Raw genomic sequence first — 25,873 nt, 5'->3', positions numbered from 1 at the left:
AGATTCTGTGCTGGTTCGTGGGGCAGGTGTTAACAATATTATTAAGGTCAGTGGATGTAAAGACGTAAAGTACTGCCCCCCAGTGGTATGTGTACGGACTTACAACGCTACAAACCGGGTTTCGATACCCGTTGTGGGCAGAGCAGGGATAGCCTATTGTGTAGCTTTGCGCTAAATTGGTTTGTTTGTTTGTTTTTTAATTTCGCACGAAGCAACTCATAGGTTATCTGTGCTAGCCGTCCATAATTTAGCAGTGTAACACCACAGGGAAGGTAGCTAGTCATAACCACCCACTGCTAACTCTTTTACCAACGAGTAGTGGGATTGACCGTCACATTATAACGCCCCCACGGCTCAAAAAGGGAGCATATTTGGCGCGACGGGGATGCGAACCCGCCGCCCTCAGATTACGAGTCGCACGACTTAACACGCTTGGCCACGCCGGGCCCTCTAAATTTGAAACAACAAGAACAACGTAAAATACTCATTGTTCAGGGTATAGAAAATCCCTTGAACTTTGGAAAAGACAAGTCAGTCACTAACATGAACTGATAATTATAATAACACAATGTTTGAAAATTGATAATTTAGTTTAACTAATATTTACAAATTACAAGCGTTACCATAATGTGGTTTTACTCGGATAATTTTAATTTTACGTATCTTTACGTTGATGGTGTGTGTTTTCTATATATTTACTAAATGTACCAATAATTCTGTAAATATATAGATAAACATTGAACTACGGACAATGACTGACTGTTGCAACACTTCTCTAAATATAGAGATAAACATTGAACTGCAACAACGACTGAATGTTGTAACACTTCTCTAAAGATGTTGACAAACACTGAACTACAACAATGACTGACTGTTGTGACACTTCTCTAAAGATTTAGATAAACATTGAACTACAACAATGACTGACTGTTGTAACACTTCTCTAAAGATACAGAAAAACAACGAAACATCGTATAGGTTATTATGAATCTCTCTGTAAGACTCTTTGTAATGTTGACAGTTAAAGTGAATAAAACTTGGAATATGTAGAGGATGTGTTTAAAAATGAACAAGCAAAACCAAAACTGAAACCCAACAGTTCTAGTAGAACCTTATGGTTCCTGTTTAATATAATAGTGGTGTTGGATATAATAGCGCTAAGTAAGCAGTTCATATTATAAATTTATATTTCTATACGTCTACAATATTTTAAAATTTTTAGTGAAATGTTCTTACCAGGCACTTCATTTTATGGCACCAAATTTGTAATTTTTCCTCAGTGAAAGCTACAAAGTTCGAAGGCTCTTGCTAGAGCCAGTTCAACCGAGAGGTCAGGAAGGTTGGAGAAATTTCCCTGGTGGGTCTATAAATGCTCTTGACAAAACTGACCAGAGCTGTAAATGGTTAATGAAGTTAAAACTCTCTGAAAAGACGCGTCTGTCGGTTGTCATTTTCAGAGATGTAGCTGTGCATCTCTGTTGTTTTTTCATGAATACAGGATGACACTCGTATTCCGGTCATTAAGTGCTTCATTAAGTGCTCCTCTTAAGTCTGAAAATTTCTTACCTTAGATGCTGAGCTTTTCTGCCTGTATGAAAAAAAAAATGTAATAGAAACATATTCAAAACTCCCCCCACCTACTGTGGAAGTACACATTAAGTGATGAGTTATGGCATCACAGATGGCCTGGTTAGTTCCGTGCTTTTTGATAGGTGGGTGAGACGTGACACATTTAAGGTGCTACAGTTTTTTCATTACGTATACTCCTGTAGGGGCGTTACTTGTGAATAACCATATGTGTTATTTATGTTCTAGAACGTTTCTTTGATACCATATATTTATTTGATTTTGTTAATCACTTTTTTTTATTCTTCAAGAAAATTAGCCACAAATTTAATGAAAAACATGAAACGTCAGTTCAGTGAAAAACATGAAACGTCAGTTTAATGAAAAACATGAAACGTGAACTCGTTTTCTTTTTTGTTTTTTTTTCGGTGATTTTCAAAATTCTGTGTGGCGAGATAACAAGACGTTTACTTTTCCAAAGTAAATATATATATAAATAAACTTAAACAATGAGCATACCAATACTATCTATAAATAGTTTAAATTTTATTATTTCTTATAAGTGATTGTTTTAATTTTCTTCAAATTTTCATAATTAATAGACACTTGTTATCTCAACAATTTATACTATCCAATAAGTCAGGTGTGACGTACAAAAACACATACGATTAAGAAAATGGTTAGAGAGGTTTACGTTACTGATAGTATTGAGTTTTGCGATTCTGGTGTATCTAGAAGCCATAACTTAAAAGGTTAATTGGATTCTGGTGTTCCTAGAAGCCATAACTTATTAGGTTAATGGGATTCTGGTGTATCTAGAAGCCATAACTTATAAGGTTAATGGGATTCTGGTGTATTTAGAAGCCATAACTTATGAGGTTAATGGGATTCTGGTGTATCTAGAAGCCATAACTTATAAGGTTAATGGGATTCTGGTGTATCTAGAAGCCATAACTTATAAGGTTAATGGGATTCTGGTGTATCTAGAAGCCATAACTTATAAGGTTAATGGGATTCTGGTGTATCTAGAAGCCATAACTTATAAGGTTAATGGGATTCTAGTGTATCTAGAAGCCATAACTTATAAGATTAATGGGATTCTGGTGTATCTAGAAGCCATAACTTATGAGATTAGTGGGATTCTGGTGTATCTAGAAGCCGTAGCTTATGAGTTTAATTTGAATATATTTTATGCACCCGATATGTACGCTTAATATAGGAACTATTAAGATATCTAATTACTAAAGGGATTACAAAGATAATGTCAAAATGATTAATATGCTAATTAACTCTTTAAGGCATAATAATATAAACAATAGAATAGAAGTCAGAATCAATCTCGGAATTCAGATTTATTTACAATAATGAAACGATAATTTTAGAGCTACAGTTAATAAAAAAAAACAGAAAATTACATGTACATGTATCTAACATACTGCAGTCGTCGTGGATCTAGCTTAATCTTTTTTTCTCCAAAACCTTACTTAGGCCTGCGAACTTGGTCTTAATGATAAATAAAATTTCACTACAATTCCATTTCGATTTCAGTTTTAATGTATTTTCAAACAAGTGTTTTTAATTTGGGTAGAAAAAGATAGCTTATATCTGTGTGTGTTTTCCTTATAGCAAAGCCACAACAGGCTATCTGCTGAGCACACCGAGGGGAATCGAACCCCTGAATTTAGCATTGTAAATTCGTAAACTTACCGCTGTACTAGCGGGGGGCATTTAAAAAGTGGGATTGACCGTCACATTATAACGCCCCCACGGCTGAAAGGACGAGCATGTTTAGTGTGACGGGGATTCCAACTCGCGATCTTCCGATTACGAGTCGAGTGCTTTAACCACCTGGCCATGCCGGGCCTAGTAATAAGTTGGCAAAAACGATTTATAAGAACCATTAGGTGATACATATTTTAGAAAATATACTAAACATTTTTACACAACTTTGGTTTGTCTTCTTAGGATATGATCCGTGGCATTTTTCAACTTGAAGTTGTTAGTATATTAAGAACACGTGCAACTTATTGATATTAATATTTTATACTACAGGGTGTTCGGAGAGTCACTGTACATTTATATATTTATTAACAGAGAAAACTGCACAGTGACTACTGTATATAGACTTATAATGCGCTAGAATCCTACAGATCTTCCCTAAAGAAAACAAACCAGTGTTCTGTCGAAACGTGTCGTATAATTCACCAAAAATAAACCGCTTCATTATGATCATAAACCGTTGTTTTCCAACTTATTATTATATTTGCATAATGTACTTCTATAATCAAGTGGGATCGCCTGTAACTGTTGGTAACACAATAAGCCACACACACATAGATATATAGATATCAGCGATAAAAAATTCCATAGACAGCAATAAGAAAAGGTTGACTGTTTGTCTTACTATTCTAGTTGACAATTTCCTGGGTCTTATCAGTACTGTGTTTCGAAACCATGCAAGTGAAATACTCAATGAAATCAGATAGGTCATTTGTGGTCCCACAGATGGCTCTATGGGCTGTTGGTGAACGTATTCAGCTAACATAGATGTACAACATAACAGATGACATTCAGCAGAAGGTAGCCTTCATAAAGAAGATAATAAGTTATTTGTATCCTATATATCAGGAACTAAAAGAAGACAACTTCTGGTATGATGTGAGGTTAACAGTCATAGATGTTTTCCTCTCTGTTTATGTCCCTACTACCTGTACAAACTTTGATTTTATTGGAATAGAAACACCAAAGTTATTGGAACTCTTTCTGGTTCCTGAATAAAACACGATCAATGGTCCATGTTTCTTAAAGTTGTGAAATGTATGACTGATTTCGTCTCTCTCCATATTAATGAAATAAGTCAGTATTCCTTAAAACGTGTACTGAAGCTTTAGTTCTTGAAAGTATACACGTTAGATACCTACCTCGTGAGTAGATGGACTAGATGACCAGGTCAGAAACTATGTCACTAATTTTCAAATAACGACAAATCTACAACAACCGCCGCCACAAGGGCTTTGTTCAGTTCTTTGTACTGAATAACGGAAGTTACTGTTAACTGTATGATACATCCACAGCTGAAAATGTTGAGCGTGTTTACAGGCATCATGTCTTGTATCACGGACTCATCGGTCATCGGTCTGCAGTCTAACACCATATAGGCTACGCCAGACTTGGGTATTCTTACAAATTTATTATTTTGTTTGAGCAAATTTAAAACATTTTTTTAATTGTCCACAAACAACACGTTCCATAAAACGGTAATTTACGTAAACTCAAAATCAAGCATAAAGTTTATGATGATAAAACTAACCACACCTTCAAGTTTATTCCAATCTCAAAATAAGATTTTCACACGACGAAATTATAAACACGAATCCAGTTTCGTCAACAATTTCTCACACTATAGGAAAACGACTGTGTATTTAAGCATGCACAAAAGTGAGTTGTGTATCAGAAGCATATTTGTGAAGAGCGAACTTAATGTTGCCTAATGGCCAATTCCCGATGTGTATCTAAAGTTTTCTATTTTAATAGCCATACTAGTTGTATCCAACTTATGATTGAGTGTATATATGAACTGACAACGCTTCCTCTATTCTGGGAAAGATTTCCTTTTAATCATGCGAGTTTCAACTTTACACGAACGATAGTTATTGTTTTAATCTGACAAACAAAGAGATAACCAAACATCTAGATTTCGAACGCTGTTTGTGAATATCAAATCTGGTTAGGAAAGAAATAAGTTCTACCCTTCTCTGCTATACTCGGATCACTGTTCAATCAGTGACTCGGTTGATTCAGTATCGACTTTTATCTCTAGGGTCTTCTATCACTTACACTTAACAAATTCCATGTTCTCCTAAGCCTAGGATCATCAGAAACTTAAGCTAATTGTAGCATATCTTAAATGTATATCAACGAATTAAAAGTATTTTTGTTATGATCTCGCGCACATATACGCCCCAGAAACCATTTTATTTGCCAGTAAGTGAACCGAAGTTAGTGTTAGCTCTTCTTTAAAACGTTATTGCTAAATGTTGATCCAATATGTAATTTCGGGAAACTTTCTTCGTACAGTGTGAATACAATGAGTACCCTGCTCGTTTCTGAAAAGTTACTTTTCCCTAAAACAACTCAGTTTTACCAGAGGCATATTGAAAAAAAAAAAAAGCTTTAGTCATGAAAAGTTGGATTGTTTCTTTTAATTTCGCGCAAAGCTACATGAGTGCTAACTGCATTAACCGTCCCTAATTTAGCAGTATAAAACTAGAGGGAAGGCAGCTAGCCATCACCACCCACCGTCGACTCTTGGGCTACTCTTTTACCAACGAAAAGTAGGATTGACCGTAATATTATAACGCCTCTGCTGCTGAAAGAGCAAGTATGTTGGTGTGACGGTGATTCGAACTCGCGACTCTCAGATTACGAGTCGAACGCCCTAACCATCTGACCATGCGGGGCATATCACGAAAGCTCGTACCTAGCACAGCGTGCTTCAAAACCACATTACATTGTATACTTATATCGCTTTTCCAACAGTTTGTAATTAGGTCCACAGCTAAACAAATGGAATATCTGTGCTCTGCCCAACATATCAAAACACGGATTCTCGCCGTGTAAGTCCGAAGACATACCGCTATGCCACTGAGAGGGGGAGGGAGCTTCTCTAACAGACTGGCATTATTTTTATTATGGGGTATTGTGAGAATCAACGAATACTGGCCAGGGAATTTTAAGGATGAATCAACGTTATTCAGGATATCAATGAAAATTGTCCAGGATAGATAATACTTGCAGTGTCTTAATTTAGGGTTAGGTTTCATATTCTGATAAAGAATAACAGAAGTTATATTAAACACTTACTAAGACAGTTTTTTGAGTCATCTTGTAGCTGTACAAATAAATATCAATATTCTTATCTGGTGAAGCATAATTCCCCTAGAACAAGTATTACTTATTTAAGATATAATCATTTCCAATAATGGGTTTCTTTAAATTCACCCTGTAGTATGAATTTGTATTGATAAATGTTATACGCTTTGTTTTCTTGGTTCATCTTAAAGTAATTCGCTTCTTTTACTAGTTTTGAATAATAAGAAACTTAGCTATAGTGTTTTACAAACTAAGTAAACAATTTTATTCTAAGTGTTTTGCGTGTTAGTGATTAAACACAAAGCTACACAATGGGCTATCTGTGCTTATTCACCACGGGTATTGAAACCCAGTTTTTAGCGGTGGGAGTACGCAGACATACCGCTGTGCCGTTGGGGAAGCTGTCTAAATAACGTGATATCTGGGCCGTGCCCATCACAGGTATTGAAATACAGTTTTCAAGCATTAACAGCTTTCAACCCTAATCGAGTGTCATTAAGTTGTAGAACATAAGTTTGATTTTAACTTCACGCGTTACTAGTCCCTAATTTAACAGTGAAAGACTAGAGAGAAAGCGACTAATCATTATCACCCATTGCCAACTCTTGAGCTACTCTTTTACCAATACAAATAGTGGTATTAACCGTCAGATTATAACACTCCCACGACTGAAAGGGCGAGCATGTTTAGTGTGAGGGGGGATTCGAACCCTCGACCCTAAGATGAGGAGTAGAACGCTTTAACCGACCTGGCCATGCCAGGCCGATACGAAAGTATCACAACTCCGAGTATATTTTGTTAAAACAGTCAAAATCGGAAATTATTTTTATTTACAAATCTGTACTGCTTCCCCGTTTTGACTAGTTGTCTGTGTTATTGTGTTTTGTGTTTAATAAGGTTACACGTTGAACAACACTATCAATATCGGGATAAAAAAAATAGATTTAGATGTTTGTTAGTTTTCTTCTGTTGTCGTTCTAGACAAATCAGATCTCGATAATAAAATTACTATATCTAATTCAAACAGTATACACTCATTCGATGAGAAAACCAGTACCGGCATGGCCAGGTGGTAAAGACACTCGACTCGTAATCTGAGGGTAGCGAGTTCCAATCCTCGTCACACCGAACATGCTCGCCCTTTCAGTCGTGGGAGTGTTATAATATTACGGTCAATTCGACGATTTGTGGATAAAAAAGTAACGCAAGAGTGGGTGGTGGTAACTAGCTTCTTTCCCTCTAAATCTTACACTGCTACATTAGGGACAGCTGACGCAGATAGCCCTCGTGTAGCTTTGCACGAAATTTGAAAACAAACAATCGATGAGAAAGAAGAGCATTCCTGTATCGTATATACAGATTTTTTCTCCGCGATTTTATTGGTGTCTTCTATACGGGCTGGTAAAATATTATATTGTATTTTAAAACAGTGTATGATATATACATATATAATCGGAATATTGTTTAAAACACTTCGTGTAAGATATACATATATAATCGGAATATTGTTTAAAATACTTCGTGTAAGATTTATGTTAAATAAAAGAAACCCCCTGTATTTAATAGTTCTTGTACAATGTTATATTTGTAGGAAGCCACAGAACAACCGAGACTTTTTCCTCGGTAATTTGTTTTCCATTTATCACGTTTTCTTGTTGTTTAAATGTGATATATATGAAAACATGGGCTGTTTTGTTGCAAGAACGTGGACACGTTTTTGACTGTTATTTTAACATGAAGAATAGTTTAGTTGCATCACTATGACAACGAACAATCTGAGTAAAACTTCTTTATGTTAGGTTAAAAGTTAAGTGTGTCGCTCACTGATCCTCTTCAGATCTTTTTGTCCGCTTTATGGGGGAGTTCCTCCCAGTGATCATATCTTCAATATCATCCTTTACTTAGCGGCTAAGACACTATATTTCATTTAAATTTTTGACAAAGTATTTTATGTGTGTGTGTTTTTCTTATAGCAAAGCCACATCGGGCTATCTACTGTGTTCATTGAAGGGAATCGAACCCCTAATTTTAGCATTGTAAATCCGTAGACTTGCCGCTGTACTAATGGAGGGTAAGCATTTTATACATTTTAAAAATGATTAAGCATTGGGGCATTTTTACCGGAATTTTGAAAATTAGATCAAAGGGCATTATTTAACAAATACAATCAACGGTAAATCTCAAAGCTTACACTTGTCTTATACAGTTGAAACGAAACACATTTATGGAACCAATTGGAGTACTCGTTTTCTGTACAGAAGTTATGTAAGTTCATTATCTAATTGAAAGTTACTTAGGAGATCGAAAGTTGCTTCCCTTATGTGAATCATTTTTATTCTTTGCAAGTAACAGCTTACAATAACTGATTGGTTGTGATTCAGTTTTATTGTTAGAAGGCAGCAGCTCACAAAAACTGATTTGTTGTGAATCATTTTATTGTTTGCAGGCAACATCTTACAATAACTTATTGGTTTTGAATCATTTTTTATTATTAGCAGGTAACAGTTACGTAAGTCTTGTACCTTAAAGGTGAATTTTCAACAAATTTAATAATTACTTTAGAAACTGTACTTTGGTTAGGTAAAATTCCTGTGTGGTTGCCATATTTTAAACACTTTAGTTTTTGAGTAATAAATGAAACAAAATATGCGATCCTCGAACACAAGTTCCTCTCGGTCGTTTGGCTGTTCCCGTGACGTTTTACAACTATGACGTAATAGTTGTCAAACACGCTTCGTTGCGCGCCGACCATTTTTTTCCTTTCAGTGCTGGTGTTTTATATAAATCTATCGGTGTTTTTCTTCGGATTACATACCTTGTTATACAATTTTTTGTCTTGATATTGCTACTTTATGTTTGTTTTATGATAACATGGTTTACTGCGTTGCTTATGGTTGTAGAAAAGGAATATGTCGTATAAATTATACATTTATGGTAAATATTAAATTAACTAATCAGCCTGCTACATCTAGTTTAATTTTATAAACAGAATTATGACGTATAATTGATCATTTTGTTACGAGTCATAAATACCCGGTACAATGATTGTGGAAGGGCCGAGTATTAGTTACCATAGTCGGCAAAGTATAAACAAATAAAACCCAGTCTATGATACCAATAATTTATAAACACCAGACAGGTTTCGAGATGCTTAAAATTGCACGTAAAATAATACAAACCATATTTGTTGTCATGACTTAGGCTTACCATTCTTCCATTGGCGGTATGACCGACTCGCAACCGGCCTGGATGCTATCAGTATCACTCACAGTTCCGCCACTTTCGCTCGTGGAACTGTCCTCATAACTAGAACTTGTCAGATCTGTGTCAAAAGTAACTGTACTAGATTCATTCAGAGTAGGTTGAAATTGATATAGCGCTACTCGACATTGTTCAGAACACAAAGTCAAAACAGACTCCGCCTCTGTTTCTCTCCATGCATTGGCCATGTTTATTTACATTCAATGCGCTGGCGTTGGCGGTTTGTTTGGCAACTATTACGTCACAGTACCTTTCCCAGCTGCAAACGTAAAAACTAAAACGTTCGGATTGCCACTCAGAAAGGGCACATTCTGCACCAAGTCCTACGTTTCATTTATTAGCACATATTTTTATAAAAAATGTAAACCTGCAAAATTAATCAGTACGAGTAGTTCTTTTCACAGCAAAGTTTTCTTTTTTCTGTAAAATTCACCTTTAAACAAGATATGATGTCAATATCCTTTAATAAAAAGTTTAATGTTTAATAAACAGTTCAGTAAATATGGAGAATTTATTTGACATTTTATGACCAATAAAAAAATTTGAATCAATAGTTTAATCAACTAATCGAAAGTTTATTGTTAACCAAACAATATCCTTTTTTTTTAATTAGTATAATGATTCGTTTGTTTGTTTTGAATTTCGCACAAAGCTACGCGAGGGCTATCTGCACCAGCCGTCCCTAATTTAGCAGTGTAAGACTAGAGGGAAGGCAGCTAGTCATCACCACCCACCGCCAACTCTTGGGCTACTCTTTACCAACGAATAGTGGGATTGACCGTCACATTATACACCCCCACGGCTGGGAGGGCGAGCATGTTTAGCGCGACGCGGGCTCGAACCCGCGACCCTCGGATTACGAGTCGCACGCCTTACGTGCTAGGCCATGCCGGGCCCTTTTCAGTAACAACCTACTTTGTTCGATTTCATAACGTTACTTCGACAAGCTAGTCTGATTATTTTACGCCCATTAAAAGCTTTCAGCTACCAATATAATCCTGACTCGCTAAACCGTATACTTTTTGTTATCAGAAATGACAGAAAATCGGGGAGTTCAAACGTAGTTTCTATTTGCTGTATCTTCCATAATGGTTTCCAGGATTTTGTCACTGATATGTCTAAAGTCTCCGTAAGCACTTCACAGTGTAATTTCTATTATTGTATTGACCGCTTTACTATCATTAGCTTCAAACTGTTTATTGGTTATGTATTGTAATTGACATATTGTCTAATCGTATCTGTGACTTGTTTTCGACATATTTTAGACATCAAGCTGTATAAATGTAAATACATATATACGTGTGTGTGTGTGTGTGCTTCTGTATTAATATTACCATATATAAAACCAAAACGTATTTCTGTTCCGTGTTTTAGTGACGTTTAGACACGTGTGTTGAACAAGTTGTAACAAAATATATTTATAATATTCAATGTAACAGCCTCTTTAATTCATATTTTAAAAAGTCTGGAACTTTTCAAAAGCATTACAGCAAGTTTGTAAAAGTAAAATATTGTGAAATCGGAGTTGTTACTATTGTATAATTCTGTAAAGCATGTATTTATCAATGTTATATGTTAATTTAGTTCGTGATCGGTTCAAATTGTTGCCAAAACTCAGCTTGGTGAAAAGCTCAATTGGTACAATAAATCGGTACACTTTGTAATGTGATATGTATGTTTATTTAATTTACATAGTGCTAAATATATAAACATGTAATTAATTGATTGATATGAATACTTGATGAAATTAGCTTATAAAAATTACAACAGCGCTGAATAATTGTTTAAGTTACTACCATTGTGATTTGTGAGATGAAGTACAACATAGAATTAAATAGTTTATTACAACACATATTTTGATTGGCAAAAGAGACGCATTATATTTCTTAATATTACGACAAATATTTTTATTGGCTAAAGGAAGCAAATTATATTTCTTGATATTACGACAGATATTTTGATTGGCTAAAGGAGGCAAATTATATTTTCGACATCTTTTACAAGACATGTTTGTTTGTTTGTAAATACACAGAAAGCTACACAATGGGCTATTAGTGCTCTGCCCACCACGAGTATGGAAACCAGGATTCTAGCGTTATAAGTCTTTTGGCATAACGCTGCGTTAGTGGAGATATTTTTACGAGACTTAAACAATTTTAACTATTCTCCAAGAAGCATAATATATAGGTAATTTATTCAGAAGTTTGTCTATATAGAAATCGGGTTTGTTGTTTGTTTAATAACCTTTAGTTTCTTACTTTTATTTCAAACATTTTCCATTATTTAAAACTTTATTTATATTTCTTAATATATACAATAATATATTCTCTCTGTGGTTTCTTTTTTTTTCAGAATATTATATATTAGGTGAATTTTTAAATCCAGTTGTTCAGATAAATGCACTACCACAACAACACTAGAACTAAAATGATACAGTTTTATTATTTTTATCAACCCAACGTTAAAGGGTGAAAATGTCTTAAAACTTTATTTGAACTGTAACATAGTAAGAGACTTTATGGTTTCGTCGTCACTGTATCAATCCCAAAATTCCATTCTTGAGTTGAGAATTTATTTATCGTTAAATTATATTTATTTTCTTAACCTAAAGTGCGTGGGGCGCCAAGACAAACCTGATAAAGACGGTGAGGTTGCCATAAGAACGTTTCGTTAAGCAACGAAAAATGTTGTTAGTGACGTAGTTTTACCGGTAAGTGCGAAGCTGTCAGTGTGTTGTACATCATGGCGAATCTTTCTCATCTTAAACTGACCGATTCTAACTTAACATACAGTGATAATATTAAGGACGTTTCTGGGATTTGATTATTATCGAACGATTCGTGTTGTTATTGTTGCGTTACAGTAACGATAATCATTTTATTTTTCCAGAAACGTTTTGGTTTGTTGGAAACTTCGTATCTCTCACCGGCTTCGTCGCTCAAAACCTAGAACCCTGTTTCTGAACGTTTCTGTAGCTGACCTGCTAGTTACCATGGTGACAGTGACGTCACAGATAATATGGAAAGTTACGGGTACAACGGAGATTCTTTTGCTGTTCATTCAGAGTACTTTAGTTTCGTTTACTTACATGTTGGTTGGTATAACCCTGGATCGTTTGATTTGTGAATTTCGCACAAAGCTACTCAAGGGCTATCTGCGCTAGCCGTCTCTAATTTAGTAGTGTAAGACTAGAGGGAAAACAACTAGTCATCACCACCCACCGCCAACTCTTGGGTTTCTCTTTTACCAAATAATAGTGGGATTTACCGTCACATTATAAGCCCCCACGGCTGAAAGGGTGAGCATGGTTGGCGCGGCGGGGATGCGAACACGCAAACCTCAGATTACGAGACTCACGCCTGAACACGCTTGACCACGCCTTAAACCCGCACATTTCTTCGTGGAAACTTTCCTTGGGAGCGTGGGTGGTCACTTTATTTCATTCAGTACTTCAAGTATAAATCAGTATTTATGTGGCTCTATCTTTTACACCCAGAAGTATCCAAGGTCACATCGCCAGCTGTACCTGGATGTTGTGTTTCTAACTGTATTCACCATCCCATGTAGTCTTTTGGTGGCCTTGTACTCACGAATTTTACTAGACATAAAGCGACAACCATCAGTAATGAGAAATTGCCAACAGACAGCGTCGGCCCTTTCTCGTGCAAAGGTGAAGATACTTATGATGGCTACGGCCACATTTGTTGCCATTATGATTACCAATTTGCCATCCACCATCCAGGAGATGGTAATGTCCTTTGGAAATCCAAAAGTCTTCGACAAGAAAACAGTGGCATCATCTCAGCCGGTAACAGCTGTATTAATCCTTATATATATTTATCTTTCATTCCAAGCTTCATGCGTGGAATTGTTTCGTTTGTTCTATTAGCGCTGTCAAAAGTAGCACCACGTCGAGGATCCGACCTTGGCAGTCAAAACTTTCGAGAAAGCAAATTAGGTTTAAATAATGTCTTTCATTTCACTCATAATGTTACTGTTTACTACAACACAGATATATAAACATGAAATAATAAAAATATATCGTGTTTTTTAGGCATACAAGCTTTCTATGAAATAATAGTGGTCAAGGAATGGTGCTCAGTGCTTCTTCATATAAAGTGTTTATTCTGCTCCAAATAGATTGACCAACACCAAGTGGTGTTTATTTTTTTCAATTTTCTTTCTTCGACATATGCTGAGTCCACCAAGGGGAATCGAACCCCTGATTTTAGCGTTGTAAATCTTTAGACTTACCGCTGTACTAGGGGGGGGGACATTATTCGTTTGTACGACCAAAAACACAGGCTTAATTTATCGTGTAAAAAAGCTGCAGATGTATCAAGGATTTTAAATATATAAATAAACTGTATGGATAGTAAGTAATTAACAGTGGTGTAAATAATTAAAACAGATTTGTATTGTTTATCCTACGTAGAACACTGACTTACACCGTTAACTTTAAGACTCAAGGCAGACACTGAGTCTTCAACCTATTCTCTGTGTTGATGTTGACACAGTTTCTATCATCCATTTCTAGATGAGGACACACCAAACGGAATAATTTGAAAACGAGTCCTCTCACTGGAACTGAAAGTTCGGTGATCGTTTTTCTTGAAAAACAGACCAAAAATAGAAACCAAAACCTATTCAGCCACACCGTGCTTTCAGTCTAATAATGTATATACCATGGACAAAGTAACTGATTTTTCTCGTGCACTTAATTAGATGTATAAGAGACGTGAAATTTAGCATTTCTGAATGCAATCCATGAAGGAGCTTTATTAAAAGCAAGGAAACTGGATGCTGCCTTTTGGTGTGTTTTTTTGTATGGAAGCAGTAGATAAATGTCAGCAAACATTTACAGTTGGTTTCTTTATCTTTTGACGAGTTCCATTTCTCACCGTTTCGTTTGTTGATCGAGTACCGACCGTCTCGGCAGGGTAAACATAAGGAAAGAACACGACTTCCTCACCCATTCCAAGAGCAAACGTTAGCATTTTATTATCTCTCATCTGAATGAAAGTTAGATTTTTGTTTCAAATGGTTCGTTTTCGTCTTTCGTTTCTTATTTCAACAAAAGCACTCACAGAGTGAAGTAAAGTTTTTAGATCAGTAAAGCAACAACTAAACTGAACTTTCTAAAGCATTTCCCTATATTTCATCCTAATGCGTCACTTTAAAAATCTTATCCAAGTTTAGCATACTCCATAAATCAGTGCATGCATCAGTATATTATGCATATTCTATCGAAAGACGTACAAAGAAATTAAAACAGATGGCGCCACACAAACGTCTGTAGGTGTGTTTCTCCCATCAAAGCCACATTGGGCTATCGAACTTCCCTTTTAATTCCGTAGATTTACTTCTGTCCCACCAGAGGACGCAAACTTCTGATCGGAAGTTATTGATAATTAACATACGGAATAAAAAAACATTTTGTGCTAAATGTGTATTAATAACGCTCAAAATCAACTTTCGATACACGTGATGGGCATCGTACAGAGATCCCATTGTGTAACTTTTCGCTTAACAACAAACACTCAAATCAATAAGTATCAGTCAGATTCAGGTAATTAAACAAATAAATATGTTCAAGTTATTTTAATTTTTCACAAATATTCATATGCATCACGAAAAAACCTACCGAGGTTATGTGATTATAATATCTTTTTCATTTCTCTCCCGACAAAGAAAGGATTTTTTTTTCTAAAACATTTAAACAGAGTAAGCAATGTTAGCCCGGCATGGCCAAGTGTGTTAAGGCGTTCGACCCGTAATCCGAGGGTCGCGGATTTGAATCCCAGTCGCACCAAACATGCTCGCCGTTTCAGCCGTGGGGGCGTTATAATGTTACAGTCAATCCCACTATTCGTTGGTAAAAGACTAGCCCAAGAGTTGGCGGTGGGTGGTGATGACTAGCTGCCTTTCCTCTAGTCTTACACTGCAAAATTAGGGACGGCGAGCGCAGATAGCCCCCGAGTAGCTTTGCGCGAAATTCAAAACGAACAAAAAAACGAACGTGAACAATGCTTTCCAGGTGGAGTATAGAAAATAGTACTTCTATAGCGTAAGGATACATTTCAAAGACAGTGACGGTCAAATCTCGATTATCGGACAGAGTTAGCAGTGGGTGCTGTTGGTTTGCTAATTTCCCTTTAGTCTGTCAGTCCAATATAGAGAACGACTATATGAACCCTTATGTAGTGTTGCACAAACATTTTCAATAAATAAAAAAGCAGATAAATTATGTGTTATCTACTGATAACTATGTAGCAAAAACAAATTAGTGCATGATTTTGATTTAACACTTGTGAATTTAACACAGTTCTTTGGTTATTTTGTATTTAGTATTTCATAGCCACCAAAATTATACCTCTGCTTGGATTCTAAGTCCACGCACCACGCGGTATATTTCTAAATTTTTCACTGATTGAAGGTTTGGTGTTTCTTTGAGTAACATTAAAAGAGCATTTGGAATATCATTCCTTTAAAAAAAATCGTTTAGTTCAGTCAAGTGGTAATGTAAAGAAAAAATTCAATGGTTGCAAACTGAAATCGAATTTTCGACCCTGATGACACCTTATTCGCGCGAGCGTTAAGCAACTGGGAAGAGCAGGTTTTAAATCAAATGGTGTAATAGATTGTTGCTTTTATAAAGCAGCCAAAAGTGTAGAGCGTGTTTATGGAAATCATATCTACGATATTATCCTATTCAATTCTTAGTCTAGCACGCTAACCACCAGGCTGCGCACAGTTTGACTAGATTGGAACTTTTGTATTTGGGGTAATATATAAAAGACATGCGCTAGTGTCAACGCTATGAACTAACTTCACTATAAAATCATTCTTAAAACCTAAACGTTAAATTTAAGTAAAGAGAACAAGGAAAATTCTTAATAATATAAATTATACAAATGTTTCTTCGAGTATTTTGTTAACAAGCACAACATGCAGCACACTATTTGTGCTGGTAGAATAGCGGTAAGATTTTGTACTACAACGCTAAAATCCGGAATCCTAATCCCCACAGTAGACACAGCAGATAGTATTTCATCCAAAACGAAATTTCGTGCAGAGTGATTTAAAATAGACTATGTATAACATTAATTGTAAACACAAATATATATATATATTCCTGATGTTCTAAAAACACGTAGATCAAAGAAAGTCCTACAATAGTAACAATAATAATACCACTATAATATATTAACGTGTTAACATGAATTTCTGGGTTATAGATTTCTCGTTTTAGTTGGTGCGACCTCCACGCCAAAGTATTTTTTATTGTATTGTTGATATGCATCTCACAATAAAGGTCTTGGAGCCTAGTTGTAGTTAGGAGTGAATCATCACAATGGACAATATGCCAAGTCCCCCTTTAGGGACTGAACTAGAATTGTTTGTGATATAATTTCTAAAGTTTAACTCTGAGGTGTGAAACTCGTTTTAGTATAATGTGTTTGACCCTATGTAGGTTTGTTCATAAGTGTCTTCAAATATCGAACAACGATTAAAAGCAGTTGAAATGTCAGAGAAATCGGGTTAAAATTGTTCCGTCAGAAAGGGAAACTGTTTGATATTAGAAACCTTAAACCATATTTTTGGTCAGAATCATAACTGCACAGGTACCTTATTTAAGTACCATAGATGTTCTTTCTATGATCACTGCGGTGAATTGGCAGTAAGTGCCCGGACTTACAACGCTACATTCCAAAATTCGATTCCCCATGGAGCGAATAACATTTAGTTCTCAGTAGCTTTTCATGTTTTGAAATAAGAATTTTGACTCTCATATTTTCAAAAATACAGCAACAATATACAAGCAAAAATGTCCATAAGCACCATTATATAGAAACTATTTTAAACAATCGTGTTGTTGAGAATACAGATTTGGAACGAATTCCCTCAGCTGCAGGTAGGCGGCGCCAGTAAACACATCACGAAGCTCTTCTGTGGGGTAGGTGTATATATATCAGGCTTAGAAGGTGCGAGAGAGACTGTCGAATAGACAAGAACTATGGACAAACGTTATCACAAGGGTAGGAAAACTGGTGTTCTGTGTCCACCACAACAGGTGATACACGAGTGAGGTTTATTATCAGGTTTATTAATCTCATGGTCTGGCCTGGCATAAATGTTTAAAATAAATGATTTTCTTAATGTTAAGTAACTCCCCTAGTGTCATATAATACGTCTGGGTATAATACCATACATGGGATTTTGTATTTTTAATTTTTTTTCTCATTTTCTTCTACTTATTTGTTTCAACATAACGTGAATTGAAGGACGTAGAAGTTTTGTTTGTTTATAAATTTTGCGCAAAGCTATTTGAGGGCTACCTGCGCTAGCCGTCCGTAATTCTGCAGTGTAAGAGTAGAGGGAAGGCAGCTAGCCATCACCATCCACCACCAACTCCTGGGTTACTCTTTTACCAACGAATAGCGGGATTGACTGTCACTTTATAACGCCCACACGGCTGTAAGGGTTAGTATATTTGGTGCGACGGGGATTCGAACCCGTGGTTTACGAGTCGAACGCCTTAACCCACCTGGCCATGCCGGAACTTATAGAGATTTTCTTTTCAACTAAAGTAAGTTGATATGAGCCAGTAAGTTTCGTTTGAAAACATTTAGTTAAGTATAATGGTGAAAGTAGAAGAAAGTTTCTTATTCCTGTCATGAATTTGTACTTCGTGTTTTATAATTAATTTATGACTCCACTGTTATCATGCAATACACTCCAGTACATGTAAAATGATTCTTTGACATCAATTTATTTGTAACAAAAATTCACAAGCGTTTTGGTTGCTTCTTGTGGCATAGTTTATCATACTATACTTGTTCAATGAGGAAACCAGTCTTCCCAGTAGCACGGTGGTATGTCTGCGGACTTACAATGCTTGAAAACAAGTTTAGATTCTATATGTGGGCTAATAGCCTGGTTGAGAAAATATTTTATATAGAAGAGCGAACAACGTTTCGACCTTCTTTGGTCATCGTCAGGTTCACAAAGAAAGAGATAACTGACCGGAAGCTGACCACATGTTTGGAAGGGGCTGTGTAACTTCAAAACGGACTATCTGTGTCTGCTCACCAAAATTTTTTACCCATAAAACTAAAACCAAACACCTTTATACACTTAAAACTAAAACCAAACAACGTTTTACACTTAAAACTAAAACCAAACACCTTTTTACACGTAAAACTACAACCAAACAACTTTTTACCCTTAAAACTATAACAAACCAACGTTTTACACCAGAAACTAAAACCAAACAACGTTTTACACTTAATACAAAATCCTAACACATTTTACACTTAAAACTATAACAAAAAACTTTTTACACTTAAAACTGAAACCAAACAAAGTTTTTTATATGCAAAAGAAACGATACATGCGAACGTTGTTCGCTCTTCTATGTAAAATATTTTCTCAACCCAAACGAGCCGTTTTTGCATATAAATTTCTCAACAAGTGGGTTTCTCGACATCACTGATTATTATCTAGTTTGCAGGTTGTAAGTACTAAAGTGGGGGAGAACCTGAGGTTTTACCACCAGACCTGGTGTTGTTGACAGAACCTAGTGTAGCTAGTAAGTAATTGTTTTTTCTCACTCATAATTAGAATTTGTATTCGGAAGTAAATCAGATAATACAAAATGATCGTAAACCTCTAGAAAACTGAGTAAGTATGAAAGGTTAACATGAGTGTTTGGTGGTTTAGAATAGGTGCCCAAAAACACCTTAACAATTCTGTAAATAAAGGATGCAAGATAAACTAACTTTCCATGAAATCCATTACTTATTTTGCCCTGCAGCACTAAAGAGTCATAAAAACTAAACATGTGGTGAACAAACTATACTGTCTGTTTCATTTTCATAGCATCCATATCAGCTAGTACAATATTTCCCGTAGCGTGGGACACTCCACCCTCATCTCAGGGAGGCATAAATTATCTGTGATGGGGCACAATAATGCATAGTTAAGTGTTTAGATATTTTTTTCAGTAATGGAAATAATAATTAATTACTACAATACATATAATGTTTTAATATGTAACTGTGAATTATATCTAATCACATAACTTTCCCTTATCTAAAAAAAATGGTGGCACGTGAAATCATGTTTCGTGCATAAAGAGTGATGACAAAAGTTTGGAAAATACTTTACTCGTACATCTGTATCTATACATATTGGAAAATACTTGACTAGTACATCTGTATCTATACATATTGGAAAATACTTGATGAGTACATCTGTATCTATACATATTTTTGAAAATCAAAAAATGAGAGTGGCCAACATTAGTGAACTTACATTGTAAAAACATTTGGTTCTACACATCTTATTAGGCCAAACTGAAATACAGATTGCTAGATTACCTCAAAGTTATATTTAACTATGTAATACCCAGGTACATCAAACCTGTGCAACCATTGTGTGGTTTGTTACATTGAATTGTTTAAAAAAGAAAGCCATTGGATGAAGTGGTTTGAAACTGCGGAATTTCTTTCCACAGGTAGCATCTGCGAAGAAAATGTTTTGTGTATGTGATATTTATATGAACTTATAGCTTTGAAATGTGGAAAATATTTGTTGTGATACATTTTATTTTCTGTTTTTTTGTCCTCTTGCACTGTCTTAAAATTTTCCTATACTATTTTACAAAACTATATTGTTGTCCTTAATTTCAAAATTAATATACACAGCTTCACAGTTTTCTATCACTGGAATAAAATAAAAATAACTCAAGTTTTAAAGAAACCAATTTTTTGAAGATTTTAAACCTAAAAGTTTCATTTGATACATGTAATAATTTTAAATCCTGTTTATATTCACTGTTTTTAAAATATTTTTTTAGCAATTTTCTTTACCAATTCAAGCAGTCACTTAAGCTAATATGAACTAGTGGAAACAAGGCTTAATACGAAGGCCTAACAGCAATACAAAAATTCATTTTTTTCAACAAAACCTTTTTACCCTTTCATACTGTAACATAATACTCCAAATAAAGTTTGAGAAAATAGAGCAAGCTTTAAGAATAAATCAGTATTATATTATTAAAATGAAACATTGTATATTTCACATCAGTGTTGTTTTGTACAACTAAGCCTAAAGTTAAATCTGAACTAGAGATTGTTGTAGCCTAGTTGAGTATTTTAACTTTAAAATTTGTTTTCTGTAAATTAGGTAACGTGGCAGGTCTTAACCAAGCTATACATGATCGAAAAGTTGGAAAAGTTGTACCTCCATGGGTCGCTCATCAGAAAAGTAAAGAAGCATACCAGTGGAAGGATATTGCATCTCGTACTGAAGTAGTGTACAACAAAATCATACAATACCCTGTGCACAGTCTTGGTACTAAACTTAGCTTGTACATGCTCCTTCTTATAGAAACTGTTCTTCATATTTCTAGAGATTGCAGCTAAGACTTATCCAGCTTGAAAATATAATAAATAAACATGTCAAATACTTTTTTATGAATTATACTGAACATTTTTCAGTACCTTTAGCATTATACAATCACCTTCCTCTGTGCTTACACTATTGTTATTTGTACAAAGCAATGTGATACTATTTGAATAAAAATACCTTCCCATATTTATCATACTGAACATTACTACAGTACTGGTTATGGCTACTGGAAAACTACCAAGTAAATAAATTGTAAGTTTTATACTGTATTCGACTGTGCACAATTTTAGGTATTAGTTCCTTTAAAAGTAAAGTCCTAACACCTTCTGTTTTGTCACTAGTCAGTCATTATTGTAGAAGAGGTGTGAAATAAGTGATTCATCAGAGCACATTCTATTCATATTTTCTCATCTTATGATTAAGTAAATAGAGAGTTACAAACAGTTCATGTACCAGTTGAATAGTAAATAATAACGAGCAGTTCATGCACCAGTTGAATACTAATAATAACGAGCAGCTCATGTACCAGTTGAATAGTAAGTAATGACAAGCATCTCATGTACCAGTTGAATAGTAAGTAATGACAAGCAGCTCACGTACCAGTTGAATAGTAAACAGTTACAGAAACATCTCGTGTTCCAGTTGAATAGTTAACAGTTACCCAAACAGCTCATGTTCCAGTTGAATAGTAAACAGTTACACAAACAGTTCATGTTCCAGTTGAATAGTAAACAGTTAAAAGCAACTCATGTACCAGTTGGATAGTAAACAGTTACAAGCAAATCATGTACCAGTTGGATAGTAAACAGTTACAAGCAACTCATGTACCAGTTGGATAGTAAACAGTTAGAAGCAACTCATGTTCCAGTATAAAAATAAAGGGGAATGAGAATCCCATGTCTTGTTATTTGGATAGTTTCCAAAATTATTATGATACTGAAAAATATATTATTGGTTAGAATGGTATGAAATGTATTTATTAGTTTACTATGTTGGTTAAATGTTGTTGTTTTTATAATTAAGTTGATTTCAACTATTTTGTATCAAAACACACCAAGTAATGTATATTTACACAAGTTAAGGACCAATTTTTTACTAGTATTAACCTATAAGGTTTTATATCATAGAAAAAAAGTGATTCTATTTTATTGTTATCTGACGTTAAGTTTACATTGGTATAAAAACTATTATTTCTTCCCTCTTCCACAGGTATCGACAAATTGGTGCAGTTGGAGGACTTTTTTTTGCTCTACTTCTTGTAGCGGAACATTTATTGTTTTTGTTATCTCAGTGGTTTAAACCAGAAGAGGTAAACACCCTTATTGCTATGTTCATGTATCAGAACATCTGTTTGTTATTGTAGACTTTTAGTCCATTAATGTTTGTTTTCTTTACTAATAAGACAGTAGCATATAGTGACTACAGTAACATATAGCATGTAGAATTCAGAGAGAATATAAACATATACACACACATAAATACAGCATAAACCCATTTAAACAACAGAAATTATTATGTAAAGTATGCATGTATTAAGCAGACAGAGATATAATGTTAAAATATTGTGAAAAGAAATATTTCTATAAAAAGCCCATATGATCTTGTTATACTTAAAAAACATACACAACACACAGGAAAACGTGTTGCATTACTGCCATATTTTTTTTTTATAAATTAGATGTCCATATTCTTATTCAACTGTGTTGTCATAGGAACAACTTGTTTTAAACCTAGTTTTCTTACTGCTTTTTCAAGTGGTACAGTACATCAAAATTTGATTCTTTTTAATCTTAACAGTATTGCTTACTATGCTATCAGCCAGTTTTTAATCATGCTTCCATTTGTAATATTATTTAGTTAATGAATTACAGAGATGATATACACCTAATTTATAGTGTATATTCTGATATATTTGTTAATTGTTTGTACTTTGTATGAAATAAAATTTGTTCTTTACAAAGAACATTTGTTTCAGTATGTTTCACAATTCAGTACAGATTGTTTTATTAATTTACACATGCCCAACTTTCCTGCCTTTGTTCTACCTTCACAACTTTTTTACATTATCTCTCAACCATCCATATCCTCTCTTCAGCTTTTCATCAACACCCTGAGGGATTTTGGGGGATATCCTGTCCCTTCTTTATTCTATGTTGGCTTATTTCTTGTCTTTGGCTCTATCTCTGCATACGTAGTTTCTCTGTTGTTGGGACCGTCTAGACTGTGATGCAACCTTAACTCATACATGTTTACCATCATCTTATCTTAGGTATTTACATATGGCCCACTTCTGTGGTAATACATACTGGACACAATCTCTGAGTCTTTTTGAATTATGAACTGCAGCAGTACAACAACAGTCTGTTATGTCTCAGTCAGAGCCAAGTACAGCACCTATTACCATTTCTCCTCCCACTTTTTCCCAACTCTTACTTGTTCCTTCTCCTTGAGGCCCTCATCTCATCGTATTCATTGACAATGCACATCACATCACCTGGTGGATTCTAATCTGGTGAGAGCTTGGCTTACCAATTTTCTTCATTACTGGCATCCTTTCAACATGGAACATTAAGGTCTTCAACTTTTATTGGAAGGATTCATAATCCCATTTTTTTCCTTCCTCCAGTGCCTCCTATACCCATTTTCTTTCCTCCATATTGGAATCTCATGACCAGCCAGTGTCTGTTGGAGGTGGTTCAGAAACTATTATCTCAGCAGGACATTGAATCTGTTATATATCTTTCACCTAGTTTTATTCAAGACTCTTTGTTGTTCTTAAGAAAACCAGGACTGGAAGCCTATCATCAATTCGTCTTTCCTCAGTTACTTTGTTCAACTGTCCAATTTTACTGTTTCTTACCTGACAGTGGGCATTTTTTTCTGGGCTTATGAATGACAGGTATTGATGTCACTAGTGTTTATCTCCACATCCCTATAACCCCATGGTCTCATCAGTATCTTCAGTTCGTCCATCACATGGTGTTTTGTTCCCTTCTCTTCAAGCTTGCTTCTGCCCCTTATGTTTTTTGTCAGGAGGTCAGAGCTTTTATTCACTATCTTCATGCTTTGGAGTTGTGATTGAGCCATTATATGGATTATTGGCTTCTTTTAGCTCCTTCCAAACTGAAGTTTGCTAACCATACCCATTAGCTTCTTCTAGTGACTGCTCAGATGGACATTTTACCTGTAGACTTCAGGATAGTAAATAAAGGTAAGAGATTTATCAAGATTTTACCAACACAAGTACTTTATAAAGAAGTTAATGGATTTATCGTCAAGTTTCTATCAACACAAGTACTTTATAAATAAGTTAATGGATTTATCAAGATTTTACCAACACAGGTACTTTATAAAGAAGTTAATGGATTTATAATCAAGTTTATATCAACACAGATACTTTATAAAGAAGTTAATGGATTTATCAAGATTTTACCAACACAAGTACTTTATAAAAAAGTTAATGGATTTATAATTAAGTTCATATCAACACAGATACTTTATAAGGAAGTCAGTGAACTTATCATCAAGTTTATATCAACACAGATACTTAAAAAAAGTTTATGGATTTGTAATCAAGTTTATATCAACACAAGTTCTTTATAAAGAAGTTAATGGATTTATAATCAAATTTATATCAACACAAGTACTTTATAAAGAAGTTAATGGATTTATAATCAAGTTTCTATCAACACAAGTACTTTATAAGGAAGTTAATGGATTTATAATCAAGTTTCTATCAACACAAGTACTTTATAAAGAAGTTAGTGGACTTATCATCAAATTTTTGTCAAATAAATTACTTTATTTCTCTTGTGTAGCTTTTTCTCCATGTGATGTCCACAAGAAAGGGACTTTGTTTATTGTTTTTATAATTTAGGTATTTCTGTATTGTCACGTTTAATGACAGGTCCTTTGCATTAAGAGATTAGAATCTAGATAACATAAGATTTTGATCTGTTTACAGAATATTGACAAAGCTACAGATGTTAGAAAGAAGTTCCAGTCTCATAAATCAGTACATAGTAAGAGATGACCTCTCTAGCAGATATTGTAAGTCAGCATTTGTTGTTATTTGGTACTCCTTGTGTTGTCCTGTTGTTAACTTATACATACCACATTTGTTTTCTACAGATCTAAAAACATAACAGCAAGGAAACTTTACTGAAAGTAAATAAGCTTTAATAATTTACATTAACAGTAGTCAAGTGCATGAAGTAACAGTATATTTCTGTAGATTTTCTAAGTGTCATATTCTTAAGATAAAACAATGCAACTTCTTTTGTTAATAAATACTGAACTCGTGAAAATCATTAAGATAATGAAAATGACATTCAAGATCATTTTTGTCTTTTTTTTTTTATGAAGTATTGAAACTTACATATTTATACTTAAGGTAACAGGCCTGCATCTTTCTGTCATTCTGTTCTGTCTTCAATTTGTCTGTTTTGAATTTCGCACAAAGCTACTCAAGGACTACCTGTGCAAGCCGTCCCTAATTTAGAAGTATAAGACTAGAGGGAAGGCAGCTAGTCATCACCACCCACTGCAAACTATTGGGCTACTCTTTTACCAAAGAATAGTGGGATTGACCATCACTTTATACTGCTCCCATAGCTGAAAGGGTGAGCATATTTGGTGCAACTGGGATTCAAACCTGCGACCCTCAGGTTACAAGTCGAACGCCTTAACCCACCTGGCCATGTTGGACCCTGTCTTCAGTTAATAACGCTAAAACTTACTGTTTGTCTGGGTGTTGAAA

At 34.8% G+C, this 25,873-nt stretch overlaps 2 protein-coding genes and 1 long non-coding RNA gene across 37 annotated transcripts in view; 2 read left to right on the top strand and 1 right to left on the bottom strand.

The window, feature by feature from the left end:
* LOC143243348 (uncharacterized) overlaps positions 1–25,873 on the top strand; it is a 207,172-nt gene that overhangs the window by 105,775 nt on the left and 75,524 nt on the right. The window lies entirely within an intron of this gene.
* The window catches only part of LOC143243352 (uncharacterized), a 30,907-nt gene that overhangs the window by 3,452 nt on the left and 1,582 nt on the right, over positions 1–25,873 (bottom strand). The window contains exon 2 of one of the 2 annotated variants that reach the window (XR_013024331.1): positions 24,050–24,305. The exons of the other annotated variant lie outside the window; for it this stretch is intronic. This is a non-coding gene — a long non-coding RNA (uncharacterized LOC143243352). Of the gene's footprint in view, positions 1–24,049; positions 24,306–25,873 lie in introns of those variants that run through there. 2 annotated transcript variants of the gene reach the window in all.
* LOC143243345 (uncharacterized) lies at positions 12,542–25,297 on the top strand. Of its 2 annotated transcripts, XM_076487201.1 has the most exons (4): positions 19,341–19,680; positions 20,890–21,073; positions 22,324–22,423; positions 25,079–25,293. In XM_076487201.1, exons 1-4 carry the CDS (start codon positions 19,674–19,676, stop codon positions 25,145–25,147), a joined length of 360 nt encoding a protein of 119 aa, XP_076343316.1. In that variant the 5' UTR covers positions 19,341–19,673; the 3' UTR covers positions 25,148–25,293. The 2 variants fall into 2 exon arrangements, with proteins under 2 accessions (XP_076343317.1, XP_076343316.1); XM_076487202.1 differs by lacking the exons at positions 19,341–19,680; positions 20,890–21,073 and adding an exon at positions 12,542–12,731 and having other exon boundaries at positions 25,079–25,297.

The sequence above is a fragment of the Tachypleus tridentatus genome, unplaced genomic scaffold, assembly GCF_004210375.1.
Source record: "Tachypleus tridentatus isolate NWPU-2018 unplaced genomic scaffold, ASM421037v1 Hic_cluster_2, whole genome shotgun sequence".
Lineage (NCBI taxonomy): Eukaryota > Metazoa > Arthropoda > Merostomata > Xiphosura > Limulidae > Tachypleus > Tachypleus tridentatus.
This window is presented reverse-complemented; position numbering and strand designations above follow the sequence as displayed.

Coding starts and splice junctions, on each gene's coding strand:
- LOC143243345 (XM_076487201.1), top strand. Junction 21,074..22,323: donor CTTGGTACTAAACTTAGCTT/GTACATGCTCCT, acceptor CCTCTTCCACAG/GTATCGACAAATTGGTGCAG. Junction 22,424..25,078: donor AGTGGTTTAAACCAGAAGAG/GTAAACACCCTT, acceptor ATCTGTTTACAG/AATATTGACAAAGCTACAGA.